This window comes from Amaranthus tricolor, chromosome 17, assembly GCF_026212465.1.
Source record: "Amaranthus tricolor cultivar Red isolate AtriRed21 chromosome 17, ASM2621246v1, whole genome shotgun sequence".
In the NCBI taxonomy this organism is placed as follows: Eukaryota; Viridiplantae; Streptophyta; class Magnoliopsida; order Caryophyllales; family Amaranthaceae; genus Amaranthus; species Amaranthus tricolor.
This window is the reverse complement of record NC_080063.1, coordinates 5,330,553-5,350,779: the sequence shown is the minus strand read 5'-3', so window position 1 is coordinate 5,350,779 and position 20,227 is coordinate 5,330,553. Positions and strand designations below refer to the sequence as shown.

General features: G+C 33.4%; 3 protein-coding genes across 3 annotated transcripts; 2 read left to right on the top strand and 1 right to left on the bottom strand.

The window, feature by feature from the left end:
* Positions 1-457: 457 nt before the first annotated feature.
* LOC130804555 (protein FAR1-RELATED SEQUENCE 5-like) lies at positions 458-4,351 on the top strand. The gene is made up of 5 exons (XM_057669022.1): positions 458-1,048; positions 1,601-2,592; positions 2,983-3,689; positions 3,786-3,822; positions 4,202-4,351. The coding sequence occupies exons 1-5, from the start codon at positions 973-975 to the stop codon at positions 4,349-4,351; spliced, it is 1,962 nt and encodes a 653-aa protein (XP_057525005.1). The 5' UTR covers positions 458-972.
* Positions 4,352-7,058: 2,707 nt separating this feature from the next.
* LOC130804742 (uncharacterized) lies at positions 7,059-8,629 on the top strand. The gene is made up of 2 exons (XM_057669299.1): positions 7,059-8,365; positions 8,462-8,629. Exon 1 carries the CDS (start codon positions 7,064-7,066, stop codon positions 7,637-7,639), a length of 576 nt encoding a protein of 191 aa, XP_057525282.1. The 5' UTR covers positions 7,059-7,063; the 3' UTR covers positions 7,640-8,365; positions 8,462-8,629.
* Positions 8,630-9,523: 894 nt separating this feature from the next.
* On the bottom strand, positions 9,524-13,129 carry LOC130804554 (protein FAR1-RELATED SEQUENCE 5-like). Its single transcript, XM_057669021.1, has 3 exons — positions 12,827-13,129; positions 10,053-12,274; positions 9,524-9,673 (listed from the first exon to the last, which is right to left on the bottom strand). Exons 1-3 carry the CDS (start codon positions 12,900-12,902, stop codon positions 9,524-9,526), a joined length of 2,448 nt encoding a protein of 815 aa, XP_057525004.1. The 5' UTR covers positions 12,903-13,129.
* Between the last annotated feature and the right edge of the window lie 7,098 nt (positions 13,130-20,227).

The window sequence follows — 20,227 nt, the reverse complement described above, 5'->3', positions numbered from 1 at the left end:
TGACTGAAAATGACAATATGGTTAAAGTTAGTATATGTAAGAAAAAATTACACACCATCCATCAAAATATTATGATTAGAAATTTTATTAGGATCATTTTCATTCTCTTTTTACATGTAGCTATCAGGGATGGATTGTCATGTACAAGCACAATAATTTCAAAGTAAGACAGAAGAAATATAAAAACACTCCATATATTTATGATTCAATGAATTTGCTAACCCAAATATACAATAGCCATATACACTAATTAGCCATTTTTTGTTTCTGAAAAATAATAACCTAACTAGGTCTTGAAATACATATATATATATATATATATATATATATATATATATATATATATATATATATATATATATATATATATATATATATATAGGGGAGGGATCCAATGAGAAGGGGTATGAAAATGAGAAGGGTGAGAAGGATTTTGAGCCGTCGATTTCTCAAAGATCTAATGGTCTAGATATCAAGCCGGAAAAAATAGGGCAAAAAAAAAAAAGCCGGAAGAACACAAGCGCCTTCTCTCTTCCAAGCTATACTCTTCGAAAAACCTTCAAAACCTTCGAAAAACCTTCGAAAAACCTTTGATTTCTTCTGCGAAATCTTCCTCTTCTATTGAATTAAGGTATGCAAATTAGAAATTTACCATTTTATAGTTTTTATTTTTCGATTTGTTTTGATTCATTTTTTAGTTTTCGTTTTCTTCTGCGAAAATTTCCTCTTCTCTTGATTACTTAGTCTGTCAAAAATCTTTACTTGTTTTCGTTTTCTTATGTGTACCTTTTACAAATTCAGATTTGTTTTGATTGATTTCTTAGTTTTTCATTTTCGTTTTCGATTTAGTATCTTCAAAACTGAGAGTCAGATTTTCATTTTCGTTTTTCTTTGTTGATTTTGATTTACAGACTCAGATCTTGATGTGAATCTTCTTGTTGATTTTGATTAACAGACTCAGATTGAGATACTATGGAAGATTTACAAAAAGTGCTAAATGTGGAAGATTCACCAAAAACTTCCAACAATGAAAAAGAATTGTCAGAAGGTAATGTTATTATGTTCTTCAAAAAAAAAATACTAAGTTATGATTGTGCATATTTTGATTTCGTTTTTTTGTAATATTGAAAATCTTTGTTGCCAAGGTGAATGCTACTATGTTCTTAGAAAAAGATACTATGTTGTGATTAAAAGTTACTATGACTGTGTATAGCTACTGTGTTCTGTTTTGAAATTTTGAAAAATATTTGTTGCCAAGGTGAATGCTACTATGTTCTTAGAAAAAGATACTATGTTGTGATTAAAAGTTACTATGACAATGTATAGCTACTGTCTTCTCTTTTGAAAGTTTTGAAAATCTTTGTTGCCAAGGTGAATGCTACTATGTTCTTAGAAAAAGATACTATGTTATCATTAAAAGTTACTATGACTGTGTATAGCTACTGTGTTCTGTTTTGAAATTTTGAAAAATATTTGTTGCCAAGGTGAATGCTACTATGTTCTTAAAAAAAGATACTATGTTGTGATTAAAAGTTACTATGACGATGTATAGCTACTGCCTTCTTTTTTAATTTTGGAAAAACTTTGGATTGTTATACAGGGACTCAAACTCCAAGAACTATTACACAAGTTACCCCAAATGGTTCAACCCTGTGGATTCCTCATTGTGAGTTTGATAAAAAGCCATTTGTTGGTATGGCTTTTGAAAACTTAGAGAAAGCCTTAGATTTTTATGGTAAATATGCTGAAATTTGCGGTTTTGATATACGTTCATCTACTACCTACAAAAAAAAGGGTATTGTTTTTTTAAAATATTTTGTTTGTAGTAGGGAGGGTATCATAAAACCTAACCCTAAGAAAAGTGCAGATGTTGTTGCACGTTATAAGAGATCAACCAAAAGAATTGGTTGTAAAGCTAGATTGATTTTGAAATATGACATAGCGAAGAGAACATACCATGTTTTAAAATTCGAAGAGGCGCACAATCATTGTCTAGTTAGCCCTACATCGCGTCAATTTTTATTGGGTAATAGGAAAATGACTTTGTTGCACAAAAATTTCATATCTAAGAATGCACGGGTTAATATAGGACCGGTCAAATCCTTTAGATTGTTTAAGGAAAATGTCGGGAGTTATGAGAATGTGGGAGTGACAATGCAAGATTTTAAGAATTTCCATAGGGATTTGAAAGCATATATCAAAGGAGATGATGGGAAGATGTTGATCGAGAATTTTATCAGAAAAAGAGATATTTACACGGGGTTTTATTTTGATTATGCTTTAGATGAGGAGGACCACATATCACGTTTATTTTGGGCCGATGCGATAAGTAGAAAGAATTATTGTTTATTTGGAGAAATGGTTACTTTTGATTGTACTTATAACACCAATAAGTATAGCATGGTTTTAGCCCCTTTTACCGGAGTAGATCATCATAAGTCTTGTATTACATTTGGTATAGGTTTATTAGCTAAGGAAGATAGTGAATCTTTTGAGTGGTTATTTAGAACTTTTTTACATTGTATGGGGGAGTGTATGCCAACATATTTGATAACTGATCAAGACCCTGCAATGAAAATTGCGATTAAAAATGTATTTCCACACATAATACACAAACTTTGCATGTGGCACATCATGAGTAAAGTGACTGATAAAGTTGGACCGGAATTGAACAAAAATGAAGATTTTTTGAAAGAATTAAATGGGTGTGTGTGGAATATTGATCAAGAAGAAGATGAATTTGAAGAAAAATGGGAGGGAATTATGACCAAATACAATCTTCAAACAGATAAATGGTTTACTAGTATATTTAGTATACGAGATCAATGGATACCCGCATATTTTAGGGATATCCCATTGGGGGGGATTTTGAGAACTACATCCCGATCGGAAAGTGTTAATAGTTTCTTCAACCACTTTTCAAACCCTCACATGACACTTGTTGAATTTTATATGAGTTATGAAAGTGCAATGGATGCACAGAGGTACAAACAAGATAAGCTCAATGCTGAATCACTTCACACAAACCCACAATATAAAACACCATTGCCGATTGAAAAACATGCCGGTGAAGTCTATACTAGAAAAATTTTTTTTCTTTTTCAAAATGAAGTTTATAAGTCTTGTTTCAAAACTTATATTCAAAGTATTGAAAAGAATGAAAGTGTGGAAAGTATAACTGTTTTGGACTCAACGGTAAGTAAGATGTACAAGGTGAATTTTATACTGGGAAGTTCGATTGACGAGTTGAAGGTAGATTGTGATTGCAAGTTATTTAAACGGATAGGAATATTATGTTCCCATGCGATTTGTGTTATGAGTGCAAGACAAATAACACAAATACCAAAGCAATATGTTTTAGATCGTTGGACGAAGCTAGCATTAAAGAAGCCTATTTTTGATTTGCATGGGAATCTGATTGAAGAGAGCAAAAAGTGTAACAACGTGGGGAAGTTGTTGGGGGAAGTTTGGTGTGAAATATTCAATTGTGTAGGTTTAGCTCAACGGAGTGAGAGTGATTTACAATCACTTTTACAAAACCTAAAAGATATTAGTAGAAAATTGGAGGAAAGTGATGATGTGAGGGTGGACATTACTAAAGAGCAACAAATCGAATTGTTAGTAGGCACAAGTTCATCTTCGACAATGGAAATACAAAACCCAATCCAATCAAAGAACAAAGGAAAAAGGCAAAGAATAATTGGGGAAAAGGAACAAACTATTGAGCAAAGCAAGAAGCCCAAAAGAAAGTGCAAAACTTGTGGTAAATTTGATTATCATGATAGTCGAAATTGCCCATCAACAAAAGATACCCCACTTAAGGTATAAAATATATATAATTTGCTTATATTATATTGTATCCTTATTAAATAGTTTGATTATGTAAATGAAAGTGCAAAATTTTTGTTATGCAGGAAAATTGATGCTGAAGAACAGATAGATAAAGAGATTATATTAAGATGACTATGGATAGCTACTGTCTTTTGTTTTGTAATTTTGAAAAATCTTTTGTTGCAAAAATGAATGCTACTATGTTCTTAGGAAAAGATACTATGTTGTTATTAAAAGTTACTATGACAATGTATAGCTACTGTCTTCTGTTTTGTAATTTTGAAAAAACTTTTGTTGCAAAAGTGAATGATACTATGTTCTTAAGAAAAGATACTATGTTGTGATTAAAAGTTACTATGACAATGTATAGCTACTGTCTTCTGTACATTTGACTGGTTATGCACACGGATGTTCTGCTGGATTCATAGCATCCTCCTTACTAGTGGATGCACAAGGTTTAGGAACATCAGCTGTTACTGCAATTTTAGGATTCCTACATGCTGCTAAATTTGCCCATTAAACATGGCGGTTTTCTGGTCAATTGATAAACCTTTATTTTTTCTCACCCACTTCGACATGTGCCCAAATTGTTTACATTTGGAGCACCATAACGGGAGCCAATCATACTCGACATGCTGAGTTACCAAATAGGCATTGTGGTTCATCTATTTTTTTTATATGACATCTTTGCATCCAACGGTTTGATAACGAATGCTTCTTTATCAAATAGAATTCCGGTCATACTACATGCTCTCTCTTGTTCCTCTTATGAATTGAGTCTAACCAAGAAAACTCCTTAGTTTACCATACAGGGGGGCGGTTAGCACCAACAACATAGCATACCACTTTGTAATTACAACTCCTTTGTAATTTTGAAAAAACTTTTGTTGCAAAAGTGAATGATACTATGTTCTTAAGAAAAGATACTATGTTGTGATTAAAAGTTACTATGACAATGTATAGCTACTGTCTTCTGTTTTGTAATTTTGAAAAAACTTTGTTGCAAAAATATCAGCCTTGTACTTCATCTTGTACAACCTAAAGCCTAAGCCTAAGTGCCTGATTATCTACTATGTTCCATCAAATGTTTGTACAACTTAAAAATTCACAACTTCATCTTGTACTTCACATTAACGAATCTTTAATCTTCTGATAGAAACTTGTTTGGCAATGGAGCGTCTTTTATCTTTAAAATTGGACAGCTCTTCTAAAACTTTGGATCTTTGTTTGTTCAAATCAGATAACAATAAAGATCCGGCAATCTTAACTCTTGCCACATGTCTCAATGGAGCCTACATAAAAAGAAAATACATTTAGTTTGAATCTTTTAATTAGAATGTCATTCAAAAAAAATACATTTAAAAATAATATTAAGAAGAAAAATCGTAACTGCATTCAATATTGGACACTGGAAATCAACTGTTCCCTCGAATAAATACATCACTTTCAATGTTTGTCCTAGCAGTCATTTTCCAATCGGTGGGAACTCGTTCCATTTTCCATAATGGAATAACATGAGTAGCTTGCATCTTATCATCAAAAATTGTTGACAACAAATCTTTCTACAAAAGTTTCATTTAAATATTTATTAATAAATATTTCATAATCTTAGCAACATAGGCAAAAGGTTTTTCAGGATAATAAAATGCTACACATACCATAGTGTCACCGAGCTTTCTAATTTCTTCTTCTGAAACAGCAGTATGGTTCACATTGTCTATCCATTGAACCATTCTTAACTTCATATTCAGAAGAAGTAAGAAGTACTGACTGCCTTTCAATATCGGGACAACAATCTGTATATTATATATCACTGAATCAATAAATATATCTAAAAAAAAGTGACTGCACAAGTACTAACTACCTATTAGTAGCTATAACAACTAAAATAGTGACTATATAAGCCAATCAATCATTAAAAAAATATCTTACCAGATCAAACTTAGTCAAATCAACTTGGTTGAAATCCACCCATTTGACCCAAGAATCACAAATTAAATCAATTTGTTCAGAACCACCATTATTATTAAAATCCAACAAAGCAAGCTGTAAAAAAAAAACAATGAAATAACTAAAAATAATTCAAAATAAAAGAAAAGTAATTTAGAATAAAAATGACAAAAAACGTACACTAGAACTAGCACTAAAGAAGAACTTTTTTGAAGATTGCTTGTTCTTTTCATTTTCATTGAGCAATAAACACCAACAATCCACAACAGAAACATGAGTACACTTTGAGGGATCCCCAAGAGTATAAAATTCTTCCCTTTGAATCCTCAAATTGTCCTCATAATTAATGAGCAATTCACTGTCAAATAAAAAGGAATTAAATAAGTATAATAAAAAACAAAAATCACATAAAAAGAAAAACCAAAAAAAAAGACTCACCTATTGTCAAAACATTGATCAGAAACAAAACAATAGTCAACTGTTTCTTGAAGTAACGAACCAAGTTGTCTCATATATTTTTTGTTTGACTTCAGCAGATGTGAAACATATGTAAATTTATCATTCACACCTCTGAAAGGAAGTGTAAATGCAGAACCCTTCAGAGATCAAACAGTGCAAGACGAAGATAAAATTGAGTTTCACTTGCCGTTAAATGCAATGCGTAATTCTGAAATACGCCAAGTAGCTGAGGATGTAAGTATGATCTTACTTATTTATGTATAACAAACATTTTAATGATAACACAGTAGCATTCTCCTGTATCTTTAAGTATGATCAAACACAGTAGCATTTTAATCACAAACATTTTAAGTATGATAACAAAGTAGCATTCTCCTGTATCTTTAAGTATGATCAAACACAGTAGCATTTTAATGATAACATTTTAATGATATGCACAGTAGCATTTTAAGTATGTAAGTGTAAGTATGATCAAACAGTAGCATTCTCCTGTATAACAAACATTTTTCAAATTTTCAAAATAGAACACAGTAGCTATACATTGTCATAGTAACTTTTAATCACAACATAGTATCTTTTTCTAAGAACATAGTAGCATTCACCTTGGCAAAAAATATTTTTCAAAATTTCAAAACAGAACACAGTAGCTATACACAGTCATAGTAACTTTTAATGATAACATAGTATCTTTTTCTAAGAACATAGTAGCATTCACTTTTGGAAAATAATCATAACATAGTATTTTAAGAACATAGTTACTTTTAATTTGAACAACATTTAACTTTATCTTTACTTATTTTTGTAGGAAATATGTGAGTTGCTGATGCTGATGAGGAGAGACACTCAAGTTGTCTCCGAGTTTTACATGCAGAAAATTAAGTTGTTTTTAGAACAAAAACGTTCATTTTCTTCTCCTCCTTTCCCTTTTCCTGATGTTCCTTCTACCTCATCCACACCTTTTTCTGAAACCCAAAGTTTTTTCATGAATCCTACCGTGCTCAATACTATCGATGAGATAGTTGACACGGTTAAATGGGTTACCTCTATTCCCAGGATGGTGAATGAGGTTTTTGTTGCTGATGAGGGTGATGTAGATGTAGATGTAGTGGATGAGGTTGAATTGGATCAAGTTGTAAATAATGTTGTAAATAATGTTGCTGATGAGGGTGATGATGATGTTGTAAATAATATCACTGTTTTTGAAAGCCATGGTTATGAGAATGTATTAATACATGGCAGGGCTAAGTGTTCCATTCCTTTCAGAGGTGTGAATGATAAATTTACATATGTTTCACATCTGCTGAAGTCAAACAAAAAATATATGAGACAACTTGGTTCGTTACTTCAAGAAACAGTTGACTATTGTTTTGTTTCTGATCAATGTTTTGACAATAGGTGAGTCTTTTTTTTTGGTTTTTCTTTTTATGTGATTTTTGTTTTTTATTATACTTATTTAATTCCTTTTTATTTGACAGTGAATTGCTCATTAATTATGAGGACAATTTGAGGATTCAAAGGGAAGAGTTTTATACTCTTGGGGATCCCTCAAAGTGTACTCATGTTTCTGTTGTGGATTGTTGGTGTTTATTGCTCAATGAAAATGAAAAGAACAAGCAATCTTCAAAAAAGTTCTTCTTTAGTGCTAGTTCTAGTGTACGTTTTTTGTCATTTTTATTCTAAATTACTTTTCTTTTATTTTGAATTATTTTTAGTTATTTCATTGTTTTTTTTTTACAGCTTGCTTTGTTGGATTTTAATAATAATGGTGGTTCTGAACAAATTGATTTAATTTGTGATTCTTGGGTCAAATGGGTGGATTTCAACCAAGTTGATTTGACTAAGTTTGATCTGGTAAGATATTTTTTTAATGATTGATTGGCTTATATAGTCACTATTTTAGTTGTTATAGCTACTAATAGGTAGTTAGTACTTGTGCAGTCACTTTTTTTTAGATATATTTATTGATTCAGTGATATATAATATACAGATTGTTGTCCCGATATTGAAAGGCAGTCAGTACTTCTTACTTCTTCTGAATATGAAGTTAAGAATGGTTCAATGGATAGACAATGTGAACCATACTGCTGTTTCAGAAGAAGAAATTAGAAAGCTCGGTGACACTATGGTATGTGTAGCATTTTATTATCCTGAAAAACCTTTTGCCTATGTTGCTAAGATTATGAAATATTTATTAATAAATATTTAAATGAAACTTTTGTAGAAAGATTTGTTGTCAACAATTTTTGATGATAAGATGCAAGCTACTCATGTTATTCCATTATGGAAAATGGAACGAGTTCCCACCGATTGGAAAATGACTGCTAGGACAAACATTGAAAGTGATGTATTTATGATGATGAGCATGCTGTTTTTCGAGGGAACAGTTGATTTCCAGTGTCCAATATTGAATGCAGTTACGATTTTTCTTCTTAATATTATTTTTAAATGTATTTTTTTTGAATGACATTCTAATTAAAAGATTCAAACTAAATGTATTTTCTTTTTATGTAGGCTCCATTGAGACATGTGGCAAGAGTTAAGATTGCCGGATCTTTATTGTTATCTGATTTGAACAAACAAAGATCCAAAGTTTTAGAAGAGCTGTCCAATTTTAAAGATAAAAGACGCTCCATTGCCAAACAAGTTTCTATCAGAAGATTAAAGATTCGTTAATGTGAAGTACAAGATGAAGTTGTGAATTTTTAAGTTGTACAAACATTTGATGGAACATAGTAGATAATCAGGCACTTAGGCTTAGGCTTTAGGTTGTACAAGATGAAGTACAAGGCTGATATTTTTGCAACAAAGTTTTTTCAAAATTACAAAACAGAAGACAGTAGCTATACATTGTCATAGTAACTTTTAATCACAACATAGTATCTTTTCTTAAGAACATAGTATCATTCACTTTTGCAACAAAAGTTTTTTCAAAATTACAAAGGAGTTGTAATTACAAAGTGGTATGCTATGTTGTTGGTGCTAACCGCCCCCCTGTATGGTAAACTAAGGAGTTTTCTTGGTTAGACTCAATTCATAAGAGGAACAAGAGAGAGCATGTAGTATGACCGGAATTCTATTTGATAAAGAAGCATTCGTTATCAAACCGTTGGATGCAAAGATGTCATATAAAAAAAATAGATGAACCACAATGCCTATTTGGTAACTCAGCATGTCGAGTATGATTGGCTCCCGTTATGGTGCTCCAAATGTAAACAATTTGGGCACATGTCGAAGTGGGTGAGAAAAAATAAAGGTTTATCAATTGACCAGAAAACCGCCATGTTTAATGGGCAAATTTAGCAGCATGTAGGAATCCTAAAATTGCAGTAACAGCTGATGTTCCTAAACCTTGTGCATCCACTAGTAAGGAGGATGCTATGAATCCAGCAGAACATCCGTGTGCATAACCAGTCAAATGTACAGAAGACAGTAGCTATACATTGTCATAGTAACTTTTAATCACAACATAGTATCTTTTCTTAAGAACATAGTATCATTCACTTTTGCAACAAAAGTTTTTTCAAAATTACAAAACAGAAGACAGTAGCTATACATTGTCATAGTAACTTTTAATAACAACATAGTATCTTTTCCTAAGAACATAGTAGCATTCATTTTTGCAACAAAAGATTTTTCAAAATTACAAAACAAAAGACAGTAGCTATCCATAGTCATCTTAATATAATCTCTTTATCTATCTGTTCTTCAGCATCAATTTTCCTGCATAACAAAAATTTTGCACTTTCATTTACATAATCAAACTATTTAATAAGGATACAATATAATATAAGCAAATTATATATATTTTATACCTTAAGTGGGGTATCTTTTGTTGATGGGCAATTTCGACTATCATGATAATCAAATTTACCACAAGTTTTGCACTTTCTTTTGGGCTTCTTGCTTTGCTCAATAGTTTGTTCCTTTTCCCCAATTATTCTTTGCCTTTTTCCTTTGTTCTTTGATTGGATTGGGTTTTGTATTTCCATTGTCGAAGATGAACTTGTGCCTACTAACAATTCGATTTGTTGCTCTTTAGTAATGTCCACCCTCACATCATCACTTTCCTCCAATTTTCTACTAATATCTTTTAGGTTTTGTAAAAGTGATTGTAAATCACTCTCACTCCGTTGAGCTAAACCTACACAATTGAATATTTCACACCAAACTTCCCCCAACAACTTCCCCACGTTGTTACACTTTTTGCTCTCTTCAATCAGATTCCCATGCAAATCAAAAATAGGCTTCTTTAATGCTAGCTTCGTCCAACGATCTAAAACATATTGCTTTGGTATTTGTGTTATTTGTCTTGCACTCATAACACAAATCGCATGGGAACATAATATTCCTATCCGTTTAAATAACTTGCAATCACAATCTACCTTCAACTCGTCAATCGAACTTCCCAGTATAAAATTCACCTTGTACATCTTACTTACCGTTGAGTCCAAAACAGTTATACTTTCCACACTTTCATTCTTTTCAATACTTTGAATATAAGTTTTGAAACAAGACTTATAAACTTCATTTTGAAAAAGAAAAAAAATTTTTCTAGTATAGACTTCACCGGCATGTTTTTCAATCGGCAATGGTGTTTTATATTGTGGGTTTGTGTGAAGTGATTCAGCATTGAGCTTATCTTGTTTGTACCTCTGTGCATCCATTGCACTTTCATAACTCATATAAAATTCAACAAGTGTCATGTGAGGGTTTGAAAAGTGGTTGAAGAAACTATTAACACTTTCCGATCGGGATGTAGTTCTCAAAATCCCCCCCAATGGGATATCCCTAAAATATGCGGGTATCCATTGATCTCGTATACTAAATATACTAGTAAACCATTTATCTGTTTGAAGATTGTATTTGGTCATAATTCCCTCCCATTTTTCTTCAAATTCATCTTCTTCTTGATCAATATTCCACACACACCCATTTAATTCTTTCAAAAAATCTTCATTTTTGTTCAATTCCGGTCCAACTTTATCAGTCACTTTACTCATGATGTGCCACATGCAAAGTTTGTGTATTGTGTGTGGAAATACATTTTTAATCGCAATTTTCATTGCAGGGTCTTGATCAGTTATCAAATATGTTGGCATACACTCCCCCATACAATGTAAAAAAGTTCTAAATAACCACTCAAAAGATTCACTATCTTCCTTAGCTAATAAACCTATACCAAATGTAATACAAGACTTATGATGATCTACTCCGGTAAAAGGGGCTAAAACCATGCTATACTTATTGGTGTTATAAGTACAATCAAAAGTAACCATTTCTCCAAATAAACAATAATTCTTTCTACTTATCGCATCGGCCCAAAATAAACGTGATATGTGGTCCTCCTCATCTAAAGCATAATCAAAATAAAACCCCGTGTAAATATCTCTTTTTCTGATAAAATTCTCGATCAACATCTTCCCATCATCTCCTTTGATATATGCTTTCAAATCCCTATGGAAATTCTTAAAATCTTGCATTGTCACTCCCACATTCTCATAACTCCCGACATTTTCCTTAAACAATCTAAAGGATTTGACCGGTCCTATATTAACCCGTGCATTCTTAGATATGAAATTTTTGTGCAACAAAGTCATTTTCCTATTACCCAATAAAAATTGACGCGATGTAGGGCTAACTAGACAATGATTGTGCGCCTCTTCGAATTTTAAAACATGGTATGTTCTCTTCGCTATGTCATATTTCAAAATCAATCTAGCTTTACAACCAATTCTTTTGGTTGATCTCTTATAACGTGCAACAACATCTGCACTTTTCTTAGGGTTAGGTTTTATGATACCCTCCCTACTACAAACAAAATATTTTAAAAAAACAATACCCTTTTTTTTGTAGGTAGTAGATGAACGTATATCAAAACCGCAAATTTCAGCATATTTACCATAAAAATCTAAGGCTTTCTCTAAGTTTTCAAAAGCCATACCAACAAATGGCTTTTTATCAAACTCACAATGAGGAATCCACAGGGTTGAACCATTTGGGGTAACTTGTGTAATAGTTCTTGGAGTTTGAGTCCCTGTATAACAATCCAAAGTTTTTCCAAAATTAAAAAAGAAGGCAGTAGCTATACATCGTCATAGTAACTTTTAATCACAACATAGTATCTTTTTTTAAGAACATAGTAGCATTCACCTTGGCAACAAATATTTTTCAAAATTTCAAAACAGAACACAGTAGCTATACACAGTCATAGTAACTTTTAATGATAACATAGTATCTTTTTCTAAGAACATAGTAGCATTCACCTTGGCAACAAAGATTTTCAAAACTTTCAAAAGAGAAGACAGTAGCTATACATTGTCATAGTAACTTTTAATCACAACATAGTATCTTTTTCTAAGAACATAGTAGCATTCACCTTGGCAACAAATATTTTTCAAAATTTCAAAACAGAACACAGTAGCTATACACAGTCATAGTAACTTTTAATCACAACATAGTATCTTTTTCTAAGAACATAGTAGCATTCACCTTGGCAACAAAGATTTTCAATATTACAAAAAAACGAAATCAAAATATGCACAATCATAACTTAGTATTTTTTTTTTGAAGAACATAATAACATTACCTTCTGACAATTCTTTTTCATTGTTGGAAGTTTTTGGTGAATCTTCCACATTTAGCACTTTTTGTAAATCTTCCATAGTATCTCAATCTGAGTCTGTTAATCAAAATCAACAAGAAGATTCACATCAAGATCTGAGTCTGTAAATCAAAATCAACAAAGAAAAACGAAAATGAAAATCTGACTCTCAGTTTTGAAGATACTAAATCGAAAACGAAAATGAAAAACTAAGAAATCAATCAAAACAAATCTGAATTTGTAAAAGGTACACATAAGAAAACGAAAACAAGTAAAGATTTTTGACAGACTAAGTAATCAAGAGAAGAGGAAATTTTCGCAGAAGAAAACGAAAACTAAAAAATGAATCAAAACAAATCGAAAAATAAAAACTATAAAATGGTAAATTTCTAATTTGCATACCTTAATTCAATAGAAGAGGAAGATTTCGCAGAAGAAATCAAAGGTTTTTCGAAGGTTTTGAAGGTTTTTCGAAGAGTATAGCTTGGAAGAGAGAAGGCGCTTGTGTTCTTCCGGCTTTTTTTTTTTTGCCCTATTTTTTCCGGCTTGATATCTAGACCATTAGATCTTTGAGAAATCAACGGCTCAAAATCCTTCTCACCCTTCTCATTTTCATACCCCTTCTCATTGGATCCCTCCCCTATATATATATATATATATATATATATATATATATATATATATATATATATATATATATATATATATATATATATATATATATATATATATATATATATATATATATATATATGTATTTCAAGACCTAGTTAGGTTATTATTTTTCAGAAACAAAAAATGGCTAATTAGTGTATATGGCTATTGTATATTTGGGTTAGCAAATTCATTGAATCATAAATATATGGAGTGTTTTTATATTTCTTCTGTCTTACTTTGAAATTATTGTGCTTGTACATGACAATCCATCCCTGATAGCTACATGTAAAAAGAGAATGAAAATGATCCTAATAAAATTTCTAATCATAATATTTTAATGGATGGTGTGTAATTTTTTCTTACATATACTAACTTTAACCATATTGTCATTTTCAGTCAAGTAATATCAAAACTAAATATTAAAAAATTGTTGAGTGTTTATTTTTTAAAGCTTTCACTTCAGATAATTTATACTATTGTATACGATTTAAGTCGTACGATACAATAATAATGGAGATTGGAGACTTATAAAGCAACATTCCTTAAAAAAAAATTGTTTTTACAAAATTTATTAAGATAGAATAAAAGTTTGTGATCATATTCAAATTCCTCTATAAGTGATGATATCTCATTTGTTGACCTTCTATCACATACTTATGATATTATGATATAACTTATAATATGATTTGTATGTTCCATATATACATTACATACTTTTAAGTTTTAAAATATATATGAAAATTATTTTATGTATGAAATTAAAAATATGTACAAATGTGCGTAATTGTAAAGTTTGGTGACATAATAAAAACCCTACTATTGAATTACAAGAATGATGAATTTATATACAACTAATAAAGATGGGCTCATTAACTACATATATTACAAAGGCCCAAGATAATACTACAATACTAAACCGAACACCCCTTCAAGTTGGAGCATGGAGATTACAAATGCCCAACTTGCGGAGAAGAGAGAAAAACTGACTTTGACCTAAAGCCTTCGTGAAGATATCTGCCAATTAAGAAGTAGTAGGAATATGAGAAGGATTTATAGTACCGTCTTGAATGGCATCATGCAAATAGTGACAATCAACCTCAATGTGTTTGGTGCGTTCATGAAACACTGAATTTTTAGCCAAATACAATGCAGATTGACCATCACAATAGAGTTTCATAGCTTTTGAGTGTTGCACTCCCAAACTCAACAACAAGTCCTTCAACCATTTGAGCTCACAAGTAATCGCTGCCATTGATCGTATTTTGTCTTAGCTGAAGACCTAAAAATAGGAGAACGACCCAAGAAAACCAACCAACCAGACAAGGAACGATGAGCAAGAGGGCAACTAGCCTAATCGGAATCACACCAGCCACTCAAAGATTATTAATTTAGAGTAAAAGTTTGTGATCATATTCAAATTCCACCATAAGTGATGATATTTCATTTGTTAATGTTCTATCACATATTTATGATATGACTTATAATATGACTTGTATGTGCCGAACGTACACTACATACTTCTTAGTTTTAAAATATATAAAATTAAAAATAAGTATAAATGTACTGATATTTATAATTTATGAGCTAAATAGTTTTTTTTTTTAATCATATATGTAAATATGTAATTGGGGCATAATGTGATTTCGATATTATTCCGCCTAAGAAATGTGGGAATATATTCTCCGATCTTAGGGAATATTTTTCTGTTTTAGTAAATAATTAATTTCCCAAATTTGTCCAATATATTAGGGAATTACTGATTTCACAAGTTTTGTATTTCCTTAATTAATTCATAGAGTTTGTATAAATTAGGGCTGTAATTACAATGGAAATAATACAAAACGAGTATTCCTTTAACCCTAAAACTAGCTTTCTTTAATTCTTCATGGTATCAGAGCTGTAAGGTTTAATCTGGGATTAACCTTTGTTCAGCATCATCCTTTACCCTCAAAACTTACCTGTAACAATGGCAGAAACAAACCCAAACCAACTCATAACCATGGAACAGATGGAACATATGTTAAAACTGTTTCAGCAACTAAACAAACCAAACACAAACCTAGAAACCATACCATCAGAATCAAAATTGGCCGAAAAGTTAAATTACCAAAATTACACAACCTGGTGCAAAATGATGCAAATAGCCTTAGAGTGCAGAGGACGTCTCAGCCACATCATAGACGAACCTGCTAATATCACAGACCCTAATTACCAAACATGGAAGCAGAAGGATTCAATAGTCCTATCATGGATTATTTCAAACATTGATACAGATCTCATAAACCAGTTCTTAGATTATACCGTTGCAAGGGATCTATGGAAGGGGATCGAAATTCTATTGAACAGTGGAAGGGATGAACTCCAGATCTTTGATCTGAGTTCTCAAGCCAACAACATAAAGCAAGACAGAGACCCAATAGAGGTTTTTTATGGAAAATTGACCACGATTTGGAAGGAGATAGATCGAAGACAACCAAATCCCATGAAACATACTGAAGATATCACAATCTTCAATACCTTTATTCAAAAACAACGATTGTTTCAATTTCTGGCCGGAATCAATGATACATTTGACAAAGAAAAGAGGGATCTATTGAATCAAGAGCCACTTCCAACAGTTGAAATTGCATATGCCACAATTAGGCGTGAAATCTCAAGGCGAGGAATTATGATCCACGCTTCATCATCGGGAAAACATCCCTCAGAAATTGGGAGTGGGTTGGCCGTTAAACAATACCGGTCAGAAACATCATACCGGCGTGACAAGGAAGACAAAACTCACCTTAAGTGTAGCTACTGTGGAGGAAGCCGTCACACAAAGGATGGTTGTTTCAAGTTAAAAGGCTACCCGGAGTGGTGGGAGGAGCACCGACAACGTAGAGCCGCCACCAAGGCCCAGTTGAACCAGACCGGCGGCAAGGCTCACTTGGTCACCGGCTTACCACCCATTACCAGCACACCAACCCACTGTACAGAAACAAGAGAGGGCAACAATGGCGTTGAAGGTGAAACAGCACAGAGAAAAGGAAACAACCCAAAAGAGAGAGAAGAAGGGAAAGATCTAGAAGGAACTCAGAAAGACCCAAAACCCACAACAAAACACTCCCCCACTTGCTTATATATACCACAACCCCAAAACCCTAATACCTTAGACACTATCCGGCCCATTTATAAACCCCCTAAGCCCAACAACCCATGTAACCCACATAAATTAGGCCTCTTATGTAAACCTAGTACTTCCTCCCAATGGATTTTTGATTGCGGGGCCACCGATACCATGACCTTTGATCCCTCCGACCTTTTACTCACTAACCCAAAAACCCGAACCTATATCCAAACAGCCAATGGGGAGTGTGTGAGTGTTGATCAATCTGGGCCTGTTACCATTTCTTCGTCGCTAAAAATTAAAAATTGTCTTTTAATTCCTAGTCTATCTCACAAATTATTATCAATTAGCCAGTTGACTCGGGAATTAAATTGTACTGTGCTTATGTCTTCCTCTGGTTGTGTTGTGCAGGATGCCCAGACAGGGAAGATTATTGGTCGTGGTACTGAACGAGACGGTTTGTACTATGTGGACGAGGCGATTCAAACGGGTCACACTTTGCTTGCTCATGGGTTCCCTAATCATCAGTTATGGACCTGGCATCGACGTCTAGGTCATCCATCTTTGGGGTATCTGAAACGTCTCTTTCCGTCATTAGCTAAAAGTACTGTAGTCTTGGACTGTGAAGCATGTGTTCTTGCAAAAAGTCACAAACATTCTTATTCTCCTAGTTCTCATCATAGTCATGAACCGTTTGTTTTAATACATTCTGATGTTTGGGGACCTGCTCCTGATTTTAGAAACCACAGCTACTCATATTTTGTTTCATTTATTGATGATTGTACTAGAATGTGTTGGATATATTTCTTGAAACACAAATATGAGGTTTTTGATGTCTTTGTCAAGTTCTATAATATGATTGTCACACAGTTTAATGCTAAGCCTAAAATACTTCGATCTGATAATGGGGGAGAATACATGAACCATCACATGAAAGATTTCTTTACCACCCATGGTCTTATTCACCAAACTTCTTGTTCCCACACACCCCAACAAAATGGCATAGCTGAAAGGAAAAATCGTACTCTTCTTGAAATAAGTCGAGCCCTTATGTTTGAAGCCCATGTCCCACCTTATTTTTGGCCTGAAGCCATCGCCTCTGCTACCTATCTCACCAATCGACTACCCTCAAAAATTCTCAACTTCCGAACTCCCTTGGAGGTCCTTTGTACTCACACTACTATCCCATCTTTCCATTCTTTACCCCCTCGAGTTTTTGGGTGTGTTGTGTATGTTCATCTACCTAAACCTGCTCGAACCAAACTTGAACCCCGGGCTGTTAAGTGTCTCTTTGTGGGCTATGGTACTAATCAGAAGGGATACCGGTTCAAAATAAGATGTATACCATAATGGATTGTGACTTCTTTGAACATTCCTACTTTTACTCCCAGCTTCGTCCTCAGGGGGAGACTACATGTGATGACTTGAGCTGGCTTACATATTCTGTAACTGATGATTCGAACCCCAAAGAGCAAGTAGGTAATCCCACAGATATTGCTACGGAAAACATAGTTTTACTTTCTCCTCAGACCCTTCCTACCTTGTCTGAAGCATCTCATGATCAAGAAGTTGTCTGTGAGTCTCAAGAGGTATTAACTGAACCTGAACCTCAAACTAATGATGACATATCTATTTTTGCTAATTCACCCTGCAGATACCAACTACCTCCAAGAAGCAAAAGGGGTATTCCTCCAAAAAGATATGATCCAGAGTTCGAATCACAGAGATCTCGGTATCCTATCAACCGAGAGGTGAGTAACTTGGCACAAATAGCTGTAGCATTCCAGACCAGCCTATACTCAAGCTCCTTGCCTAAGAGTACTGAAGAAGCTCTCCGAAATCCAAGGTGGAAAGAGGCAATGGTAGATGAAATCTCAGCTTTAAAGAAAAACAGCACATGGGAAAAGTGTATGCTACCCAAAGGAAAGAAACTGGTTGGATGCAAATGGGATTTTACAATAAAGTATCATGCAGATGGAACCATTGAGAGATACAAAGCTCGTCTTGTGGCAAAGGGATACACACAAACTTACGGGATTGATTACTCCGAAACCTTCTCTCCGGTTGCCAAAATAGATACCATCAGGGTCATATTCTCCATAGCTGCAAATAAAGATTGGCCTCTCTACCAGTTCGATGTAAAGAATGCTTTTCTACATGGCGAGATCGAAGAGGAAGTATATATGGATGCTCCGCCAGGTTTCTCGGATGAATTCGCTCCAAGAGAAGGATGTAGACTTAAAAGGGCATTGTATGGCTTGAAACAGTCTCCAAGAGCTTGGTTTGGTAAGTTCACCGCAGCAATGAAGAAATTTGGGTATAAACAGAGCCATTCCGACCATACCCTATTCCTAAAAAAAGACGATGGTCAGATCACATGTCTTATCATTTATGTAGATGATATGGTAATAACGGGGAACAATGAAAGGGAGATAAATGAGCTTAAGAGGAAACTATTCATGGAGTTCGAGATGAAGGACTTGGGGAACTTAAAGTACTTCCTTGGTATAGAAGTTTTCCGGTCCAAGAAAGGGATTTTCATTAACCAAAAGAAATATGTCTTAGACCTGTTAACAGAAGTAGGGATGATTGACTGCAAACCAGCAGAAACACCAATCGCAACTAATCATAAACTCCAGACGACTCCTGGAGGAGAGCCAGCTGACAGGGAGAAGTATCAGAAACTGGTAGGCAAATTGATCTATTTATCTCACACTAGACCAGACATAGCATACGCCGTTGGGGTCGTGAGTCGATTCATGCACCTACCACAAACTCCACATATAGAAGCAGCTATGAGAATCTTGAGATACTTGAAAGGCACTAGTGATAGGGGAGTCTTCTTTGGTAAGAATCATCATCTTGATCTCGAAGCTTACACAGATGCTGACTGGGCAGGCGATCGAGACAGCAGGAAATCTACATCTGGATATTTCACTCTTGTAGGGGGAAACTTGGTTACTTGGAGGAGTAAGAAACAAAAGGTAGTCGCATTATCAAGTGCAGAAGCAGAGTTCAGAGGGGTAGCAAAAGGAATAACAGAAATCCTATGGCTAAGAAAACTCTTATACAAACTCGACTTTCCACCAACAGGAGCTTGCAAGTTATTTTGCGACAATAAAGCAGCCATTGATATCTCAAAAAATCCGGTCCAACACGATCGAACAAAACATGTGGAGGTTGACAGACACTTTATAAAAGAAAAATTGGAGAAGGAAATCATCAGCATTCCACACGTAAGATCAGAAGATCAGTTAGCTGACATTCTCACAAAGGCCGTTTCTGTTGAAGCCTTTGAAACTACTTTATCCAAGTTAGGTATTGGGAATCCCATAACCTAACTTGAGGGGGAGTGTGGGAATATATTCTCTGATCTTAGGGAATATTTTTCTGTTTTAGTAAATAATTAATTTCCCAAATTTGTCCAATATATTAGAGAATTACTGATTTCACAAGTTTTGTATTTCCTTAATTAATTCATAGAGTTTGTATAAATTAGGGCTGTAATTACAATGGAAATAATACAAAACGAGTATTCCTTTAACCCTAAAACTAGCTTTCTTTAATTCTTCAAGAAATGCATTAATTAGAATTGTATCATATCTATACAGAGTATATATATG